At 51.7% G+C, this 19,977-nt stretch overlaps 1 protein-coding gene across 1 annotated transcript; it reads left to right on the plus strand.

Moving 5' to 3' along the window:
• The first annotated feature begins 1,598 nt into the window (after positions 1 to 1,598).
• Positions 1,599 to 2,495, plus strand: LOC122383640. The gene has a single exon (XM_043370279.1). It carries the CDS (start codon positions 1,599 to 1,601, stop codon positions 2,493 to 2,495), a length of 897 nt encoding a protein of 298 aa, XP_043226214.1.
• The last annotated feature ends 17,482 nt before the right edge of the window (positions 2,496 to 19,977 follow it).

Consider the following 19,977-nt stretch of genomic DNA (forward strand, 5'->3'; position numbering starts at 1 on the left):
AAATGTCAATAGGGGGGTAGAGGGGGGTAAAAACGGGCAAATTGCAGATACATTTTAGACTGTTTATCACGGCCAGGTTTCTGAACCAATCTTAACGCAACTTTTGCCGATCGATAGAGAATGAACCAGGAATTCACATGGATCCTAAAAATATGCATTTTCAAAAATCATAGGCGGATACAGATCATTGAGATTGGGGGTACACAAAAAGTATAGTAAATAAGGTTTTTGTTGGTACTGTTTCTAAAAAGGGTGGCAATGGTCTTGTTATGTTACAATTTTCTTATGAGAGAACGACTAAAATTGTATTGGTCATGCATAGGCGGTGTCAGGGCACCTATGTTGGGAGGTAAAAAATAACCCCCCTTTTTGGACGCCTGGATCCGCCTATTATAGCAAAAACGTGTCAAAAGAGGATGCACAATAACTTTGTATATGTTATCACATGATACCTTTCATTCACTGTTCGTAAAACTGGTGCAGCATCGTGATCTTCGCCCAAATGACTCGCTTCACGAATAGGACCCCCAATTCCCAGTGCTCTGGAGCCGCCCCTGGTAAAGTTATGAACTTGAAATTTTCAGGGAATGTGCCCAATTTAGTTTTAGGAAAAGTCAGAAAATTTCAGCATCGTAGCTTCAGCGGTTTCGGAGATATTCCCGAAAAACCTGAGGGGTGGATAAAAACAACCCCCCTGCCACTAATAGGGTTAATCGCACTTTGTACTCACTATGGGCGGGTTCGAGCTAATACCGACCGCGCCATGTGTCGGTTCCGCCCGAATTATTATTATTATTATTATTATTTCATTTATTTTCACCAACCACAGAAACGTGGGCGTTACGGTGAAAATAGGCACGAGGTAGGTACATACATACAGTTCACCAGGTACCTACACAACACTTAACATGATCCACGTATGAACATACCTATTACCTATGCATGTTACCTACAGGCTACATGCACGTTACATGAACAGACTCAAACTGCCACCATATCAATATTCTCCTGATACAAAGAAGTAGTCCTCAAACGTATAGTGCAGTGACTGTCGAGTGACATTGTAGTGCCTGCAATTTGGTTGCGCTTTCCCTACGACAGCTGAATGTTTACGTTTCTGAAGGTCGCGCCGCCTCGATATTCTCTCGGCACTGGCTCGCGGCGCGGTGTCAGCGTTCGGCTACTTTATTCGTTTCGCTCGTTTTTATGTGATGTGTGTGTAAAGTAAATATAACCTAAATTGTGTTAAACCTTTACCGATCCACGCACAACATATTGGTGACCCCGACAAGATAAGCAACTAGTTCTTCAACGCAAATTTCGTCCAGTTTCGCCGGCGTGCCGGCAGCGTGCTCCTCCCGCTGGAGTTTCAGAGCGCCTGCCCCCCGAACTGGACCGTGATAACTCTACTGACATTTTTGTGACTGTGCTGTGTCAACGTAATCGTCAGGTGCCCGATCGCCGCGCCGACGATTTTTTTTTCTCATACACCGACAGCACGTGGCGTGTCCATCGGCCGCCGCCATCGCCGTCCTGCACCGGATACTGGTGGCGCCACCTAGTGAGAGCGAACTTCACTACAACTTCAACCAGTCGCCATGGCCGAGTCGCCCGATCAGCCGCCGCCGCCGCCGTCACCCGCACCCGCTGAGACCGCTGCCGCCCCACGGGCTCACGCAGCGTTCCGACTGCCTCCATTCTCGGCCGAGGACCCCGCCCTGTGGCTGGCCCAGGTGGAGTGTGCCTGCCGGGTGGCCGGTATCGCCGACAGCAGCGTCAAATTCGACCTGCTAGTCGCCAACCTGCCGACTGACGTCGCTCGGCAGGTCCGTGACGTCATCACCGCCACCCCGGCGAACTACACGGCGCTGACGAGCGCCCTGCAGGCCCGGCTGGCGCAGTCCCGGGCCGCACGCCTGTCCGCCCTGCTGCGCAACACCCAGCTCGGGGACCAGAAACCGACGCAGCTGCTCCTTCGCATGCGTTCGGAGCTGGGAGAGGAGGCGCAGGACAGCGCGCTACTTAGAACGCTGTTTCTGCAGCGCCTGCCGCGGGCGGCCACGGCTGCCCTGTCGCTGCTCCCGGAGGACACCTCCCTGAGCCAGCTGGCCGCCGCGGCCGACCGATACGTGGAGGCGACCGGCCCTCACGAGCTCGCGGCCGTGCAGCTCGCCGACCCGACGGCCTGCGTTACTGCTGGCGATGTGCCAACTCGGCACAGCACGGTGGCATCGCTGACGGCTGCGGTTCAGCGACTGGAGATGGCGCTCGGCGACCGCTCCCGCGCCGCCTCCCGGGACCGTGACAGAGGCGCAGTCTCTGACCGGTACCGCCGCCGGTCCCGCTCTCGCGGTCGACGGCAGCAGCCGCAGCAGCTGCAACAGCCACAGCAACAGCAACAGAAGCAGCTGTGCTTCTTCCACCGCCGCTTCGGTGCAGCGGCCAGGAAATGCGCCGAGCCGTGCTCCTGGTCGCCGTTAAACGAGACGGCCTAGGGACATCGGCGCCGTCCCCGGGCCGGGCATCGCCGGCGCCGCTCCTGCACGTGACGACCGGCCAGCTCACCATGATGGTGGACACTGGAGCTCAGATCAGTGTCCTGCCTCCGAGCCAGCTCCCGCCGGGCTGCAGCTTGGACGCGGCCGCCGCGCCCCGCCTGACCGCCGCCAACGGCAGCACCATCCGCACGCACGGGTACGCCGACCACGCAGTGGTGCTCTCCGGCCGGCCCTACCAGTGGCGCTTCCTGGTGGCTGACGTCACGTCACCGATACTCGGAGCCGACTTTCTCGGACACTACCGGCTCTCCGTCGACATGGGACGGCGTGTCCTGCGCTCTCCCACCGGCGAGCCGTGCGCCACCGGCGTTCTGACCACGGCTGCGTCGCCCGCCGCCCCGCCGGGCGTGCTGGGCCTCTCCGACGACCCGTTCGGCGAGCTGTGGGCCGAATTCCCGGCCGTGACCAGCCGCTCACCTGGCGTGCGCACCGTCACTCACCACGTGACTCATCACATCCGGACCACGGGTCCGCCCTGCTTCAACCGCCCTCGTCGCCTTGCTCCCGACCGTCTCGCCGCAGCCCGCCAGGAATTCGACCGCATGCTAGCTGCTGGCGTCGTCCGACCGTCGGACAGCAACTGGGCCTCGCCTCTGCACCTCGTCCAAAAGTCATCACCGGGCGAGTGGCGAGCATGCGGCGACTACCGTGCGCTCAACAAAGCGACGGTCCCGGACAGGTATCCGATTCCGTACCTAATGGACTTCACGGCGCACCTCCACGGCTGCTGCTACTTCTCCAAGCTGGACCTGGCACGGGCGTTTCATCAAATCCCGGTGGAGCCTGCTGACGTTCACAAGACGGCTATCTCGACCCCCTTCGGCCTGTTCGAGGCGGTGTCGATGCCGTTCGGTCTCCGTAACGCGGCGCAGACCTGTCAACGCTTCATGGACGAGGTCACGCGCGGCCTGCCCTTCTGCTTCGTCTACATCGACGACATTCTGGTGGCCAGCGCCACTCTCTCGGAGCACCGCGCGCACCTCCGCCAGGTCTTCCAGCGCCTCAGTGACTATGGCGTAGTCCTGAACGCGCAGAAGTGCGTCCTGGGAGCCCCCAGGGTCCGGTTCCTCGGCCATGACGTGTCAGCGAGTGGAATCGCGCCGCTACAGGACCGCGTGGACGCCATCACCGAGTTCCCGCGGCCTACCACCGAGAAGCAGCTGCGCAGGTTCATCGGAATGGCGGCATACTACCACCGCTTCATTCCAGATGCCGCAGCTCTGCTCCGTCCGCTCCACCAGCTGCTGACCAAGCAGCCAGGTTCCAAGAGCAAGAAACTGCTGACATGGACGGACTCTGCTGAGGACGCGTTCGCACGCGTTAAGGGCGCGCTCGCCGCTGCTGCGACGCTGGCTCACCCGGTCCCGGCCGCGCCGCTGGCGCTGCACGTGGACGCATCGGACAGCGGAGTCGGCGCGGTGCTACAGCAGCACCATGACGGCACGTGGCAGCCTCTGGCGTTCTTCTCCCGGTCTCTGACGCCGCGTGAGGCCCGCTACAGCACGTTCGGACGGGAACTGCTGGCAGTGTATCTCGCTCTGCGCCACTTCCGCTACGCAGTGGAGGGCCGCGAGCTGATCATCTACACTGACCACAAGCCCCTGGTCCACGCTGTCGGCTCCAGCACTGACCGGCACTCGCCTCGTGAGATGCGACAGCTGGACTACGTGGCCCAGTTCTCCACGGACATCCGTCACGTCCCCGGACGGGACAATCTGGTCGCGGACGCACTCTCCCGCACCGTCTCCATGCTGCTCGTCCCCCAGCCGCCGCTGGACGACTTCGACGCCATGGCAGACGCGCAGCGAGAGGACCCGACGTTGGACACGTTCCGGTCCTCTAACCACTCGCTCCGCCTCCGAGACGCCAAGCTCGCCTCTGGAAAGACGCTGCTCGTGGACGACTCCACCGGCATGCCCCGGCCGTGGGTGCCCACTGCCCTCCGCCGGCACGTGTTCCGACTGATGCACGACCTGTCTCACCCGGGCATCAAAGCCACCACCGAGCTGGTCACGGCTCGCTTCGTCTGGCCGCAGATGAAGAAGGACCTGCACACATGGACCCGCTCCTGCGTCCGCTGTCAGCGAGCCAAGGTTCAGCAGCACACCAAGGCTCCTGTGACCCCGTTCCGACCGCCGGACGAGCGATTCAGCGCGGTGCACATCGACCTGGTGGGGCCGCTGCCGCCGTCCGACGGCTACACGCACCTGCTGACGTGCGTGGACCGCTACACCCGCTGGGTAGAGGTGGTCCCGCTGCGCGACACGCGCGCGGCAGCTGTCGCCCGCGCCTTCGTCAGCACCTGGGTGGCCCGGTTCGGCGTGCCTGACCACGTCACCACCGACCGCGGCTCGCAATTCGAATCGGCACTGTGGGCCGAAATGTCAGCGCTGCTCGGCTGCGAGCGCCGCCGCACCACCAGCTATCACCCGGCGTGCAACGGCCTGATCGAGCGCGTTCACCGACAGCTCAAGTCGGCGCTCCGTGCCTGCGGCCGCACCACCTGGTCCGACGCGCTGCCGCTCGTCCTCCTTGGCATGCGCACTGCGCTGAAGACGGACCTCGGGTGCTCAGCGGCCCAGCTGGTTTACGGCACCACGCTGCGCCTGCCCGGCCAGTTCCTGGAGCGCTCCGCCACTGCCGCTCCGACGCCGGACTCCTACGCGGACGGCCTCCGCCGGGCGCTGGACCAGCTGCGGCCCACGCCGCCGCGTCCGGGCAGCTCAGCGGCTCGCGTCCCGCGCGCTCTTCAGGACGCCACACACGTGTTCCTGCGCCGTGACGCCACGAAGCCGCCTCTCGCCTGCCGCTACGACGGCCCGTTCCGAGTCGTCGCTCGCTCGGACAAGACGCTGACGCTCGACCTCGGCCGCCGCCAGGACGTAGTCTCGGTCGACCGTGTCAAACCGGCTCACCTCGACCCAGCGGATGGAGACTGCCACAGCGAGCAGCGCCGGCCACGGCCACGCTCCCCGTCTACTGGAGTGACTCCTGGCCGGCCCGCGCCCGCGCAGCCGCTCCTCGGTCCGCGTCCGCTGATGCCGGTGCGCGACCCGTCTGCTGGTCGGCCGCCGCCTGTGACGCCTACCGGGACGCCCGTGCCGTCTACCGCGCTGCCCGTGCCGCCTACTGTGCCGCCTACCGCGCCGCCCGTGACGCCTACCCTGCCCTCCGTGCCGCCTGTGCCGCCCGTGACTCCTGCCGCGCCGCCCGAGGGTCAGCCGCCCCTCCCGGCGCGTGCCCCCCGACCGCCGTCGGCGCCCAGCTCTGTGCCGGCGCCGCGTTCGATTTTGAAGACTCGATCTGGACGGGAGGTCCAACGACCCGCTCGCTACCGTGTGACGTTTGTCGGACAGTGACGTTTTTCGTTGTGTTGTGTCGTGCAGGTTCTCCTTTTTTTGTCGACCGGTTCCGATTCGTGTTTCTCGTCACCGCTCTGGGGGGGAAGCATGTAGTGCCTGCAATTTGGTTGCGCTTTCCCTACGACAGCTGAATGTTTACGTTTCTGAAGGTCGCGCCGCCTCGATATTCTCTCGGCACTGGCTCGCGGCGCGGTGTCAGCGTTCGGCTACTTTATTCGTTTCGCTCGTTTTTATGTGATGTGTGTGTAAAGTAAATATAACCTAAATTGTGTTAAACCTTTACCGATCCACGCACAACAACATCAAATGAAACACTGGCAATTGCACACGTTGAAACGATACATTGTATAAGTACGAGCATATGACCGATAATCATGGCTTGTCAATGTCTGCCTTAGTTAGAATGTACTTTATTACTTCATTCTTTGAGGCGTTCCTCACTTGAGGGGGCAAGCTGTTCCAAAGCTTAGAGCCTTGGTAAGAAAGAGAATTTTTCATGAATTCCGTTCTTGGGGCAACAAGATCAAGGTTCTGTGATTGTCTTGTGTTACGTTCAGATTGTCGTGTCATAAAAAGCGTCGAAACGAGAGGCGTTGTACTTTCAGGAAAAAGCAGACATTGGCGGACAATATTAAGAGCAGCAATTTTATATTCCGTGGCAAGATCAACACGCCATGCCACACTTTTGCCTTCGCGACCCGCGATTCGCCTGGCAAATTTAACAATCTTAGCTATTCTTTTAGCTTGAGTCATACTGCAGTTTCCCCACACTGAAACACAGAAACGCATATGCGGCAAAACTAACGAGTTTATCAGTAGGACAATAGTTCTTAAAGGCATCATGTGGCGCAGCTGACTCAAACGGATTAGCATGCCGATACATTTGCCCGTAATTGTGTCAATGTCGTTGCTCCATGTGAGACAGCTGTCAAGTGTCACACCCAAACTGATCACGGACCGTTTGATAGGCACGACGGTATCAAATATTTGTATGCTCTTCAGGTCGATCCGTTTCAAGATAACCTTGGAGCCAAAAACAATAACCTGTGATTTAGCAACATTCAGTGATAGGTGATTTTGTGAGAACCAAGTCCTTAACTTTTTAAGCAAAACCTGAAGACGATCGACCATATCAACCAGGTCGTGAGGTGATCCAGACACTAGCACCTGGGTGTCATCAGCATATTGAATCATGGAACCTGGCTCAGGAGCGACAGTAGGCAAATCGTTCACATATATGTTAAACAGTAAAGGACCCAGGACACTTCCTTGTGGAACACCCGATGAGACAAGGCCTGTAACATCACTACAGCCTCGTACATATTGGCATCTATCTGTTAGGTAGGCTTTGAACCAGGGGTGGTCAATACCGTACTGGGAGAGTTTATCTAGCAGCATATGATGGTTTACAGAGTCAAATGCCTTGCTCAAATCAAGGCACACCAAAATGCATACATTACCCCTATCAATAGAGGACCTGATGGACTCTGTTAAAGCAATGAGAGCGTGCTCTACGGAATGACGCGGTCGAAATCCAAACTGCTCGTCCGACAACACACAAGAGTCGCTCAAATACTCCTTAAGCTGAAGAGCGACAAGTCTCTCCATAATTTTAGAAGCAATGCACAACAGCGAAATCGGCCTGTAATTGGACGCATTTTTAATATCACCTTTACCTTTATGAACAGGCACCACTTCAGCTGTCTTCCAGCACGATGGTAAGGTACCGCTGGTAATGGAAGAGTTGAATATCCGCAGGAGTGGCATGAGTAACCTGCTAGAAAAAGACTTAAATAGAAAAGCAGGGAGTCCATCGGGTCCTGAGGACGAATTTACCTTTAAGGATCGCACTACTGACCGCAGTTCAGCCAAGGTAGCTGGACGAAGATCGAACTTAGTAGATAAGACTCTTGGCGGTCCGTAAGCGATGTCATCAGTTAATGAACTGGCTGGCACATTAGCGGAAATATTTTGCCCGACCGAGCAGAAAAAGTTGTTGAATGCCAATGCCGTGTTTTTGTCCAGATGCTGACTCTGTTTGACCTTACCCAACGTCACGTTTATTAGATCCCAGGTATCTCTGCTGGACGTATTCTTTTTTATACTGTGCTCAAATTTCATTCGTCGTTCTAAAATAATAGCACGTTTTACTTGCCAACGCATATGCTTATAGACAGCAATGTCTGACGGAGCGTTAGAACGCCGAGCAATTCGCAACTGAGCCGTCGTAGAACGGATGAGGTGTCTGGTGGCAGAGGAAACACCAAATCCAGATTTATGTTTGAATGAAACAGTAACGAACGGAGCATAGCGATCAATAATGGGGACGACTGTGTCCGTCCAGTTCTGCCAGGCCTCATCGGGATTTGAAGCACTAGCCTCTGTGGGCCAGGGAATCGCATGCAGCTCATTAGTGAACGTCTGCAAATCAATATTTTTCCATCTTCGGAAAGTGATTGATTTGGGTTTCACTCTAGCCCTTTTCACTCTCATTTTGACAATTACTAGGTTGTGATCAGATACGATGCAATCCTCAGAGTAACATCCTGTCACAATGGAGCAATCACTTACAAGAACAATGTCAATAAGAGTGGACGAAGAACTTGTAACACGGGTCGGATGGTGGACACACTGATGCAGCCCAGTATTGTTGATGAGGTCAAGCAGTGGTCGAACATGGGGTAGATTCGGGCGCAGGAGATCACAATTTAGGTCGCCGCACAAAACCACCTGTTTGCCCTCTGACAAGAACTTTTGGACTGATAGCTCTAGGGCCTCAAGATCCTGTTTAATACCGTCATATGTGGGAGGTCTACAGGGTGTCCGGAAAGTCCTGGCGCTTTTCAACATTGGTTAAGATAAATGCCTTTGGTCCATACATACTCAACAATAGAACGAAACAATGACCAGGAACACCAAGCCACATCCTTCTGCTAAGTGCCCATTCATTGTAACCACCGTCTGTGCCGACGACGGCCTCGACGCAAGGGCGGAAACGCCTGCGGGTTTTGACGGTGCAGGACATTTCCTGTCCTCCCATGCTGTCATGATGCGAATGTTCAGGGACTCCAGGCTGGGATGAGAGGTGGCCTAGAGCTTATTCTGCAAAACGCGTAGCATGCCTTAGTCGAGCGGGTTAAGGCTGGGATAATAAGGTGGCCTAATCTCATTTCACCACGGTGATCTGGTCCGCCGAGCTCCTCTGTCAGTTTGGTTTGGACGGCAGCGGCGTTGTTGGAGGGCGCTCCGTGCTGTTGAAGTGCGACATGACCCTTAGGGCAAGTCGCCTTGATTGTCGTGTCCAGGAACCCCTCGTGGACCAGCCTATCAGTCATTTATTTGACCTTGACGAAGATGATGGGACATTTGTGTCCATCAGACCCAAGATTTTCTTCGATTGCCGCTGAAATGCTGCTTCAGTCTCAGCAGCTTTGGCATACCGTGGTTGTAGCTGAGTGAGAATATTTTCTAAGACATTTCCGATCTGGAGTGCACCTTTGCCTGCTCAACCGTTCGCCGGGAAACGCCGCATCGCGTTGCAACTCGCGCCTCGTTCAAGCCGCACCGGGCCCCCGCGCGCGGGCTCTCAGCGACAAGGCGCATCTTCGCCCATATACCTAGCACTGAAAACGGTTTCAAGGTCATATTTACGCGACCCCTAGCTGAGCGGTGAACGAGGGGTCATATCTGCGGTGATTGGTTGAAAGTCCAATAATCACAGCGCGCGTTAGACGACGTCCAAAAGAGGCGCCAGAACTTTCCGGACACCCTGTATACACGCAGCCGATCACCAATGACCGGTTATGCCCACACTGCACGTTCACCCAAGTTAACTCAAGGCGGCTTGAGCTAGGCATGGTAAGGCTTTATTGGACAATTAAGGCTTTATTGGACACGCACACCACTCAGAGTCTCAACGCCAACTGGCCCGCCCAGACCCCGCAGCCCCGCCAGCCGGTCGGCCGGTCACCGCCCCGGGCGGTGCAGAGGCGGCCCCAGGCCCCGTCCGCAGTGGCGCAGCCAGAACTCTGGCGACGGGGGTGAGAGACGTTCGCGATGGGCCCCCCAGCAAAGTGGGCCCCCTCAACCTAATGGGGGCCCCTTACCAACAACGAAAGGTCAGATCATTGTTCTGATCATTACCAGCTAAATCGGGGAAAAGGACAAATATCTCTTGATCTGAAGAGGCACGTAAAAAACAACAGCATATTTACAGAAACACGACCATTCTGCCCATATGTGATGGACAGCGTGCAATTGATGGCCAGCGGCCACTCAAATGGCCGGGCTAGGTCGAAAAGCTTTTAAAAAAGCTCAACATCAGTTTTTCGACTATTACTTTTGATATAGGAGACGAGGTAGAGTAATGAAATTGTCTTGAAGGTGTTAATCATCCATGCGGATCAGTTGATGACCATCATGAACTTCTCAAGTAAGGGCATGACCTTGATCTGAGGTCACATTTTGAAGTTGAACTTTTTATGTGAAATTATAGGTGTTAACATTCGATGCATGTTAGCGAGAGAATGATGACAAAGTAAATGTCTCATAATTGTTCTCACGAAAGTTCGTGCAGAAATTCTTAGCAAAACTGTTTTTGTAAAATACGACTATTTAGATGGTTTTGCCCTCTGCTCTGTTGCCAAACCATTGACATGAGGCATTGAGGTCAAATCTTAAAAGCGAAAGCGTTTTGAAAGGCCTATAGAATGAGTTGTTCCGCGAAGCTCTAGCTCTTTGGTTCACGAGTTATACGGTTATTTGTGAAAATATAAAAACAGGAATTTTTTCGTCGTAATCTTGTCTTTGTGTTTATCATAAATTTATCATAAGTTCATCTTCAATGATCTCAGCGATAATCGAAAAATGACCTACGATTCTGAAGCATCCTACAGCTATCTGTTGCTTTTCTCGTCTTTCTAGCCTTCTTAAATTATGATCGGGTTTGCCCCCCCCCCCATGGCTGATTGCACGCGTTAGAGAGCTATCGAACCCACTTTCAGCGCGCTATAGCTTTATATGTCCTCGAGTGTCGAAATAGGCGAAACTTTTCCTTCGATGAACATGATGACGTGGGCTTTTGTCTGAAAGTTGCAACATGACTGAAGTAATTTCTCCATGATTTTCGACGCTCTTTAGAAAGCCGCCTACCGCCACACTTGTCGTTACGTGACCCTAGTCGTCAAACCCCAGGTTAGAAGGGACTATTCAAACACCCCTCAGGGGCGTAAAACTGGAAAGCCTGGGGCCCTGCTCTGCGGGGCGCGGTCGAGCTAGGCTAGAGCCAGTTCGGGATGTTTACAAGCCCACGTAAAGCCCTCAAGAATCTGCATAGAGCACAGGCCTTCCAAGACTTGGGGTTTAGATATCAACAATCGACATGGTCCTTTGAGACCTGCATGGTGGCTATCAGAGGTCGGTGGGCCCCTCAAAAGCCGGTGCAGGAGCCTCAGGTGTCAGTTTGGAGCCATCATGGACCGGTGTGGAGTCCTGATGAATACCTAGGCGTCAAACCCCTAGACGTCAGGGTGGGGCCGGGCGGTGAGGCAGGCACAGGCCTGAAGAGAAGAGGAATTTTCAGATGTCGGCTTGGCATCTTAAGGGCCCTGCATGGCTTTCTCAGAGGCTGACATATCGTACTGCGGGACCTCCATGAGCCTCAAAAACCTCTATGGGCCCCCTCACGCTTGGGGTGCTTCCTGAAGCATAAAACCTCTGAGTCTTGAGATGGGCCCATTAGACATGAACTGGGCCATCAATATACATGTGGTGAGTTGACCTATATCAAACATGATATCGGCTCAATCAGGATTGAGATAGACCCTCTCAGACCCAGACCAGGCTCGGAGTACAGACCCTCCCACACATAGGATGATCCTTTCATTCCTGGGATGAGTCTTCTCAGGCCTGAACTGGGCCCTCTCAGACCTGAAATGGGCCCCTCTCAGGCCTGAAGTGGACCCACTTAGGCCTCAAATAAGTCCTCTAGGGCCTGAAATGGGCCCTCTCAGGCCTGACATTAGCCCTTTCAGACCTGAAATGGGCCCCTCCCAGGCCTCAAATAGAACCTCAAGGGCCTGAAATGGGCCCTCTCAGGCCTGACATTAGCCCTCTCAGACCTGAAATGGGCCCCCTCAGTCCGGAAATGGTCCCTATCATGTCGAAAAAGGGCCCCTCATACCGTAACTGGGCCCTCTCAGGTCTGAAATGGTGCCTCTTATGCCTGAAATGGGCCCCTCTCAGGCCTCAAACGGGCCCTCTCTGGCCTCAAACAAGCCCTTTAGGATATTAAATGGGCCCTCTCAAGCTTGAAATGGGCCCCTCAGGCCTGAAATGGCCCCTCTCAGGCCTGAAATGGGCCCTTTCAGGCCTCAAACATGCCCTCTAGGGCCTGAAATGGACCCCTTCAGGCCTGACATGGGCCCCTCTCAAGCCTCAAACAGGCCCTCTAGGGCCTGGAATGGGTCCTCTCAAGCTTCAACTGGGCCCCTTCAGACCTGAAATGGGCCCTCTCAGGCCTGAAATGGTCCTCTCATGCCATGGAACGGGTCCTCCTAGGCCTTGGATTAGTTCAATCGGGCCTTGGATGTACCCCCTTAAATCATACAATGGGACTATAAATCCTAAAGGGGGGGGGGGGCTATCAGGCCTGAAAACTGGTTTTCAGTCCTATGACGGACCTTGACATTAGTGATAAAAAATTGTCAGGCTGCATAACGTTACAGTTCGAATCGACGGTGGGCCCCTAGGATAAGAGACGGGGGTGAGATCTCACCCCTTTCACCCCCCCTGGCTGCGCCACTGCCCGTCCGGTGGGCCGAGCTCCGCCGGCGGGTCGCCCGCGCAGGGGCAGGCTCAGGCGACACAATCATACGACACAATCACAACATTGACTGTCCAATATCAGCCGTAGCTGGTCTCACAAACATCAACTATGCGACTTCCTCACGACGTCGAAGTGTATTTTGGAGGCATGAGACTAAACAGCGAGTTCTTTTTTCTTGTAATATCATACACATTGGACAGTGAAAAAATAAATAATGGGCTGCCCACATCCAACCCACCTACACCCCACTACATGGGCTGCCCACGCAGTGCCCATGTTAAGCCCACCATACAGGAACACCGCGTGAATGCCTGTGTTCACCAAAATTCCTGGATATGCCCTCGTACAGTAGGTCTACTAAAAAAGTCCCCCGCTCCAGAGGCGGCCGGCCGGCCGAACCCCCGGATGCCAGCCCCGACTCTATTGCGCAGGCCGTGGCAGCGACACGGGTCAGGTCGCGGCGCCCGGCGAGTGGGTCAGTTGGCGGCGGCCGGCCGTGGAGTGAGGACGCCGTGTGTGGGGCGCAGAGATGCCGCAGTGCAGAGGAGGGGGAAGATAGTGACTCTGCACTATGCCGGAAATGATGCCTTTGTGATCTAAATTAAACACCTGCAGACGCAGTGCATATCCTCCCTCGCCCCATTCCTATTTTATCACAATCCTTCAATAATCCGTAATGACCATTCAACGCAAGCAAGCAAACAAAACAACCCGCTTAGCGGCGACATCATATCGGATAAAAAAGCGACAGTGATGGTTAAAATAGACTTAGCGCGAGGGCAAATCGAGGGGTATATACTATATATGTATCACATACCGAGTATTTTATTCCCATCTAGCAATTCAAGACTGGGGATCTTGTCCAACAAGTCAACGGCCGTTCTAGACACAGATAAATGCTTTCTTTTCGGTCGCATCATTATCTGCAATAATTCGAAGCGAGGTTTAACCCTCGCCGGCCGAGAAGAAGGGGTGAATGCCGCCACCATGTATTTTTTTTTTGCGGTAGCTCAAAGCACACTGATGATAGAAGGCTGACATTTCATAGGGGAATATTTGTTTCTGGTCCCTAAAAAGCTGTTTCTGGCACCTAATTGCTGATCAGCCCCAAAATGCTTATTCGACCCTAATATCTGAATCTGGCACCTAATTGCTTCCACACAGCCTAAAGTTGCCAGATCGTCTAGTTGAACTCCGTATTTGCTGTTTGCTGATTCAGCACCAAAACCAAAACATCCAGCACGTATTTTATTCCACGTTTGCCTACCTAATTCGCGTAATCTTCCTGATTTTATGTATCCTAACAAACATGAACGTTGCATTCGGTGATGTCAAGTGCCATTTTCGCCAGTGGAGATAATGATTAATGCCATTTCTAGCCAAAAGAGAATCACTAGCCAGCTATGGTGCAGCATAGCAAGACGCTCCTATACCAGCCCGCTATGTAGAGATTATTGCACCCTCAGCCATTTTGACGTGAAAAGTTTGGATCCGTCACTTCCAGCCAGGCTCTCCGGTCATAAACTGGAGTAAAGCAAAATGTCAACTCTGAACAGACATGCCACGCAACCGGCCCTCTTTTCAATATTATTAGCTTTCTGCAATCATCGTCTGACTCCATCTCGATCAAACGCAGCATCCGGTTTCTACAGGGGCGTTTGACTGACCGGCCACACAATAACCAAAAACAAAATCAAAGCTTCATGCGCACATAAGTAAGAAACGGATGAAAAAGGCACAACCACGGCACAACTCTGCGCGGCAAACAACGGACAATGTCCCACGCAAGATCCCGCGTTTCTTCAGCGGCCTTGAACGGAATGAAAACATTACATTTCTTTTTTGGAGCTATTTAATGACGTCAAAAAATACAATACCCATTTTAACGGTCAAAATTGAGACAATTACTCACAAAAATGTTTCCCTTTAAGCATTACAAATAAATACTTTTAAATATTTAAATGACATTGCTTTTTCAAACAAATCAATATTATTTGCTTACTTAAACGTCATATACAATGCTGAGATCACTACGGGGCTGTCTTAGAGTGTAGCTGCACTGGCAACCTTTAGGCTAGACTCCAGGGGTCATTATACCAGAACAACATGATTCTACCAGCCAGTAGTTCATTTTTCTACTAGATTGGTGCTACGCTCACCATTTAGGTGCCAGATTCAGAAAAAAGAGTAAGGCGTACTGATGAATAGGTGCCAGAAACAGCTAATTAAGGTCATTTTCCATGATTGGTGCTGGTATCCACCAAATAGGTGCTGAGGACCAATTTTGGGGCGAGTCAGCTTTTAGGTGCCAGAAATAGCTTTTCTGGGACGCAATTAAATGGCTTCCCATTTCATATGCCTTGCATTTGATTCAAGCCGGATCATTTGACATCAACCACGTTTTCAGGTCAGGTCACTTAACCATGGCGTCTTAAGTAAGCCTCTGCACGGTTGTCGGTTATAAAATGATGCAAATCCGCAATGCACTTAGTGTCATATAAGCATAATAGGGAAATATGGAAACTGTTAATCTTGGCGTCGGAAATGATCTAAAATTATACCTCAACTCTCAAGCACTTCAAATCGTGACTTCATACATTCTTGACAAGGTCTAATGCTTCACTTTTGCATTGCTCACCTTGCGTGACGTCATTTATGACGTCACTATGGTGATAGGAGTGCTTCGTCAATAACTCTCGATCAAAATGAGTTAGCCAGTCGGAACAGCCATCAATGGACTTTGCAAGACTTGCCGAATCAAATGTTATGCAACATGTCCTTTCAACAGCTTCGTGACCTGTGTTGCCCTAATATGACATTGACCTCAGGTAAACATCCTAAATTGCTTCACCTAAACAAAAAAGCATGTAAATCGACGCGTCTCAGAACAGAAAACACAATTGTATCAAAAGGACGATAATGCGACAATTTTTGTGGTTATTTACCAAAAAACCGATTGAATGCCTTGGGGCCCTTGACCTGCCCAGCTAAGAGGTCACCGATATTTTAAAATGGGGTACCAGTCGCTGCGTCACGTAACGAAGCGAACGCTCGTTTTTTTCCGCGAGGCTCTAGCAGCTAGCTCAATTATAGGAGCTAAACATGGGGTTGGGGATCGCTCCCTTCTCACTCACTATTTGGCCGGGATAGTGTTTGCAATTATTGTTAAAATCTAGCATTTTAAGATTTCAAATGACCCATTTTCCCGCCCAAGTCTTTCAATTCAAGGTCATAACACCAGGTCACGTCAAGTGACCTTACCTCAAGGAAAGTTCCTGTGCTCATCAATCTAAATACACCGACTAACCGATCGCTTTAGAACTTTCAGCGATTTCAATGAGCAACACTATACCTATGTATTTGAAACGTTTACTTTGCAAGTTTGACATTGTTGTCAGAAAGGCCGGGTCAATTTTGAGACCGTTCAAGTCAATGGGAGAAAATTGAACTGCGCTTTTTTGGACGGAACGCATAATAAACACTCTGAAAACATGTGGTGTTTGATGAGATACAATACTTAAATGAGAAAATTGTTTGTTTTGTTGGAAGCCATCTTTTTCGGTCTGAAAAGGCCCTTGCAGAGCTATGACATAACTATGCTCTGGTGTAGTTTGTGCGAGCCAGCGACAGTGATCTGCGGAAGCGAGACTGTTCCCATGGGACGATTGCCCTGTCGGGACGGTCCAGCCGTCTCCCAAACCGTCACCACGAAGAGGATTATTTGTCCTGGAATCAGACATGTGCATGGATCCGAGAAAATGGATCTGGGATCTGATCCCGCGGATCCTGATCTCGGATCCGTGGGGATCATAGATCCAGCTCTTTAATTTATCGAGAGATCCGTAGGGATCATAGATCCGAGTCTAGTGTTTTTGCTTGAGATCCAGTGGGATCACAGATCCTCATTTATTTTTGGTCAACACAGAAATCCCAAAGATCACTCGTTGCAACTCACAAACGTTCTTATTTAGTGATCTAATGTGATAACTGATAACACGTCATAATCCATAGTTTTATGGCACTTATTGACATAGAAACACTTGGGGTGGAGACTTCCATTTCGCGTCTAGCTAGACGCGTCTAAGTCTTGGACGCGTCTAGCTGGACGGCGGCTGCGTCTAACTGGCGACTGCTAACTTTAGACGCGTGTAGCTTGGAAGTCTCTGTCCACGCTAAGTTAGACGCCAACTTGGACGCCTGCTCAGCTAGATGCCAGTTGGACGCCAGTGGAAGTCTCCACCCCAAGGGTGGAGACTTCAAGGGAGGTGCCCTACCGGAAACCTGGTTCCAAATGTTATGCATGGTGGGATCCACTCAGATCAAAGATCCATGTTCTTGGTTTATTGTCAGATCCTGTGAGATCATAGATCCAGGATATTTTTTCACGCCGGATTCTGTGGGATCATAGATCCGGGCCCGGTTCTTATAGCCATACTTTCAAGCCTCACTAAGCCTAGTGACACTTGGAATTGGCGATTTTGTTCTTATAGCCACCCTAAAAGTCTCACTAAGCAAGTGACACTTGCTAAGTGTTAGTGAGAACTCGGTTCTCGGTTCTTATAGCCACCCTAACATCGAGCTGCACTAACCCGGAAAGTGGGACTCGTTCTTATAGCCATACTAGCCTTAGTGATACTTACCGGTAAGTGTGACTTTGGTTAGGGAGGGTGATACCACCCTAACCGCAGTTAGTGTGACATGATTATAATAAAGCACTTTTGGGACGCATGTATCTTCGCAACCGTTCAACCATTTGATGAGCAGTCTTCTCTGTTTAGTGATCCCATCCCTTCTACCCCGATATTGGCTAGTTTCGATGCATCTGGGCGACCGTCACTGCACGTGCCGTGGGCGACTGATCAGCAATTAGGTGCCAGAAACAGCTTTTTAGGGACCAGAAACAAATATTCCCCAATATTTTGCTAGTTGAGGTCACCGATGTCAGGTCAGGTCACAGAGGGTCACAATATGAAAATATGATGTGATGCATGTTTTATGGTCCATTTTACATGACAAATGCGATTATGTGGGTAAGGCAGCCTTTGGGGCCAGTTTAGGTTATGCTCTGGTGAAGGTCAGGTCAAGGTCAGGTCAAATTAGCTCAAATTTCAAAGTTGATATTTTTGCGCGGGTTGATAGGTACGTGTTGGGTTCTTGTATCGGAGTTCAGCATTGCCCCTCCAGTCCAAATGTTCCCCAGAATAGATATACTGTGGCGCCGGGCTGGAGCGGCTGTAGGCGCGGTGCTGACCGGTCGGGTCAGGTCGGCTGTGGCAAAAGGGCAAGTTGGGGGGAGGGGGCAACTGCCCCACCAACTGTACAGGAAGCTCCGCCCCTGAGGAAGAGTGAGCATTACTGTTATTCATACACACTTGCATACATTCACATGATCGCTCAGATGCCTTTCCAGCTTTCCATTCATGGTTGGAAGAAAAGTAAGCAGACTGGTCGCAGAAGTTCAACCACGCCAAAAATGGCCTGCCGTCTATTATTTAAAGGGACCCTCCCACCTTCAAAAAAGTTAATGAATTGGCATGAAAGTGATGTCCCTTGGTTCAGAAAGAGCGAAAATGAATATCTACCAAATTTCACCGAAAAAAATATTCACTGGTTTTCAAGATTTGTTTTACAAACTTTTGTTTACTTTTTTGGGATCTCCCCTGTTACTAGCGACTTTATTTGGAAGCAATAATTTGGCAGCCTTAAAGTGCGGCAGACGTTGCGCGCAAAGCAGCGTATACCACCACGGTTTTAGTCTAAGATTTAAAAATCGTTAGATCTCCGCTGACGTCACAAATTCTAAGGGGGCATTCCAATGCATTAGCCCCTTAGAATCCGAAAACTGCAAGTTTGAAATTCCATATCTTCGAATTAAAGCATTTTTCGATGTTGTGAGTGCCCAAACCGGTATTTGCAGGCCATGGCCACCAATTTGGCTATCTCAACTCAAAACTAATGTTAAGGTGGGAGTGTCCCTTTAACCCTATTAGTGGCAGGGGGGGGGGGTTGTTTTTATCCACCCCTCAGGTTTTTCGGGAATATCTCCGAAACCGCTGGAGCTACGATGCTGAAATTTTCTGACTTTTCCTAAAACTAAATTAGGCACATTCCCTGACAATTTCAAGTTCATAACTTTACCAGGGGCGGCTCCAGAGCACTGGGAATTGGGGGGTCCTATTCGTGAAGCGAGTCATTTGGGCGAAGATCACGATGCTGCACCAGTTTTACGAACAGTGAATGAAAGGTATCATGTGATAACATATACAAAGTTATTGTGCATCCTCTTTTGACACGTTTTTGCTATAATAGGCGGATCCAGGCGTCCAAAAAGGGGGGTTATTTTTTACCTCCCAACATAGGTGCCCTGACACCGCCTATGCATGACCAATACAATTTTAGTCGTTCTCTCATAAGAAAATTGTAACATAACAAGACCATTGCCACCCTTTTTAGAAACAGTACCAACAAAACCTTATTTACTATACTTTTTGTGTATCCCCAATCTCAATGATCTGTATCCGCCTATGATTTTTGAAAATGCATATTTTTAGGATCCATGTGAATTCCTGGTTCATTCTCTATCGATCGGCAAAAGTTGCGTTAAGATTGGTTCAGAAACCTGGCCGTGATAAACAGTCTAAAATGTATCTGCAATTTGCCCGTTTTTACCCCCCTCTACCCCCCTATTGACATTTTTTAATTTTTTTTTAAGAAATGTAGATCTCGTTGAGCGAAATCGAATGCCGTTTGAATTTTGAAAATCGGCCCGTTAGATCTCGAGATATCAAGGGGGGGTCGTAAACAGCCCCCCCCCCCCCTGCCACTAATAGGGGTAGCCAGGAGCCTGCCACTAATAGGGTTAATTGCATATTGATATTTGCGAGCGACGTCTAAGCGGAAAGAATAATTCGTGTAACTCACTAGAATGAATCGGTACCTACTCCGCGAATTCCAACAGCAACTGGGACAACACCAATACGGGCGAGGGTTAAGTCTCAGACGATCTAACCAATATGCTCTTCCATTCTTGATTCTTGTCATAAGATAGCTGCATGAAACGCAAAGGACCTTCGCAAACTCACTAGAATGAATCGTTTCTCCGCGGATTCCCCGGGTGGTTCGCGGATCTCGTCAACTCTTCAGGGAGTTCGCGGTTATCCTGAAGAGTCTTGTTCATCCGCGGATCTCTGCCCGTTTATCCGCGAATATACTAGACTTGATGTTCATCCGC

This window comes from Amphibalanus amphitrite, unplaced genomic scaffold, assembly GCF_019059575.1.
Source record: "Amphibalanus amphitrite isolate SeventyFive unplaced genomic scaffold, NRLGWU_Aamphi_draft 000169F_arrow, whole genome shotgun sequence".
In the NCBI taxonomy this organism is placed as follows: Eukaryota; Metazoa; Arthropoda; class Thecostraca; order Balanomorpha; family Balanidae; genus Amphibalanus; species Amphibalanus amphitrite.

Bases quoted from the DNA above. Each gene is read 5' to 3' on its own strand.
- LOC122383640 (XM_043370279.1), top strand. From the start codon at position 1,599: ATGGCCGAGTCGCCCGATCAGCCGCCGCCGCCGCCGTCACCCGCACCC.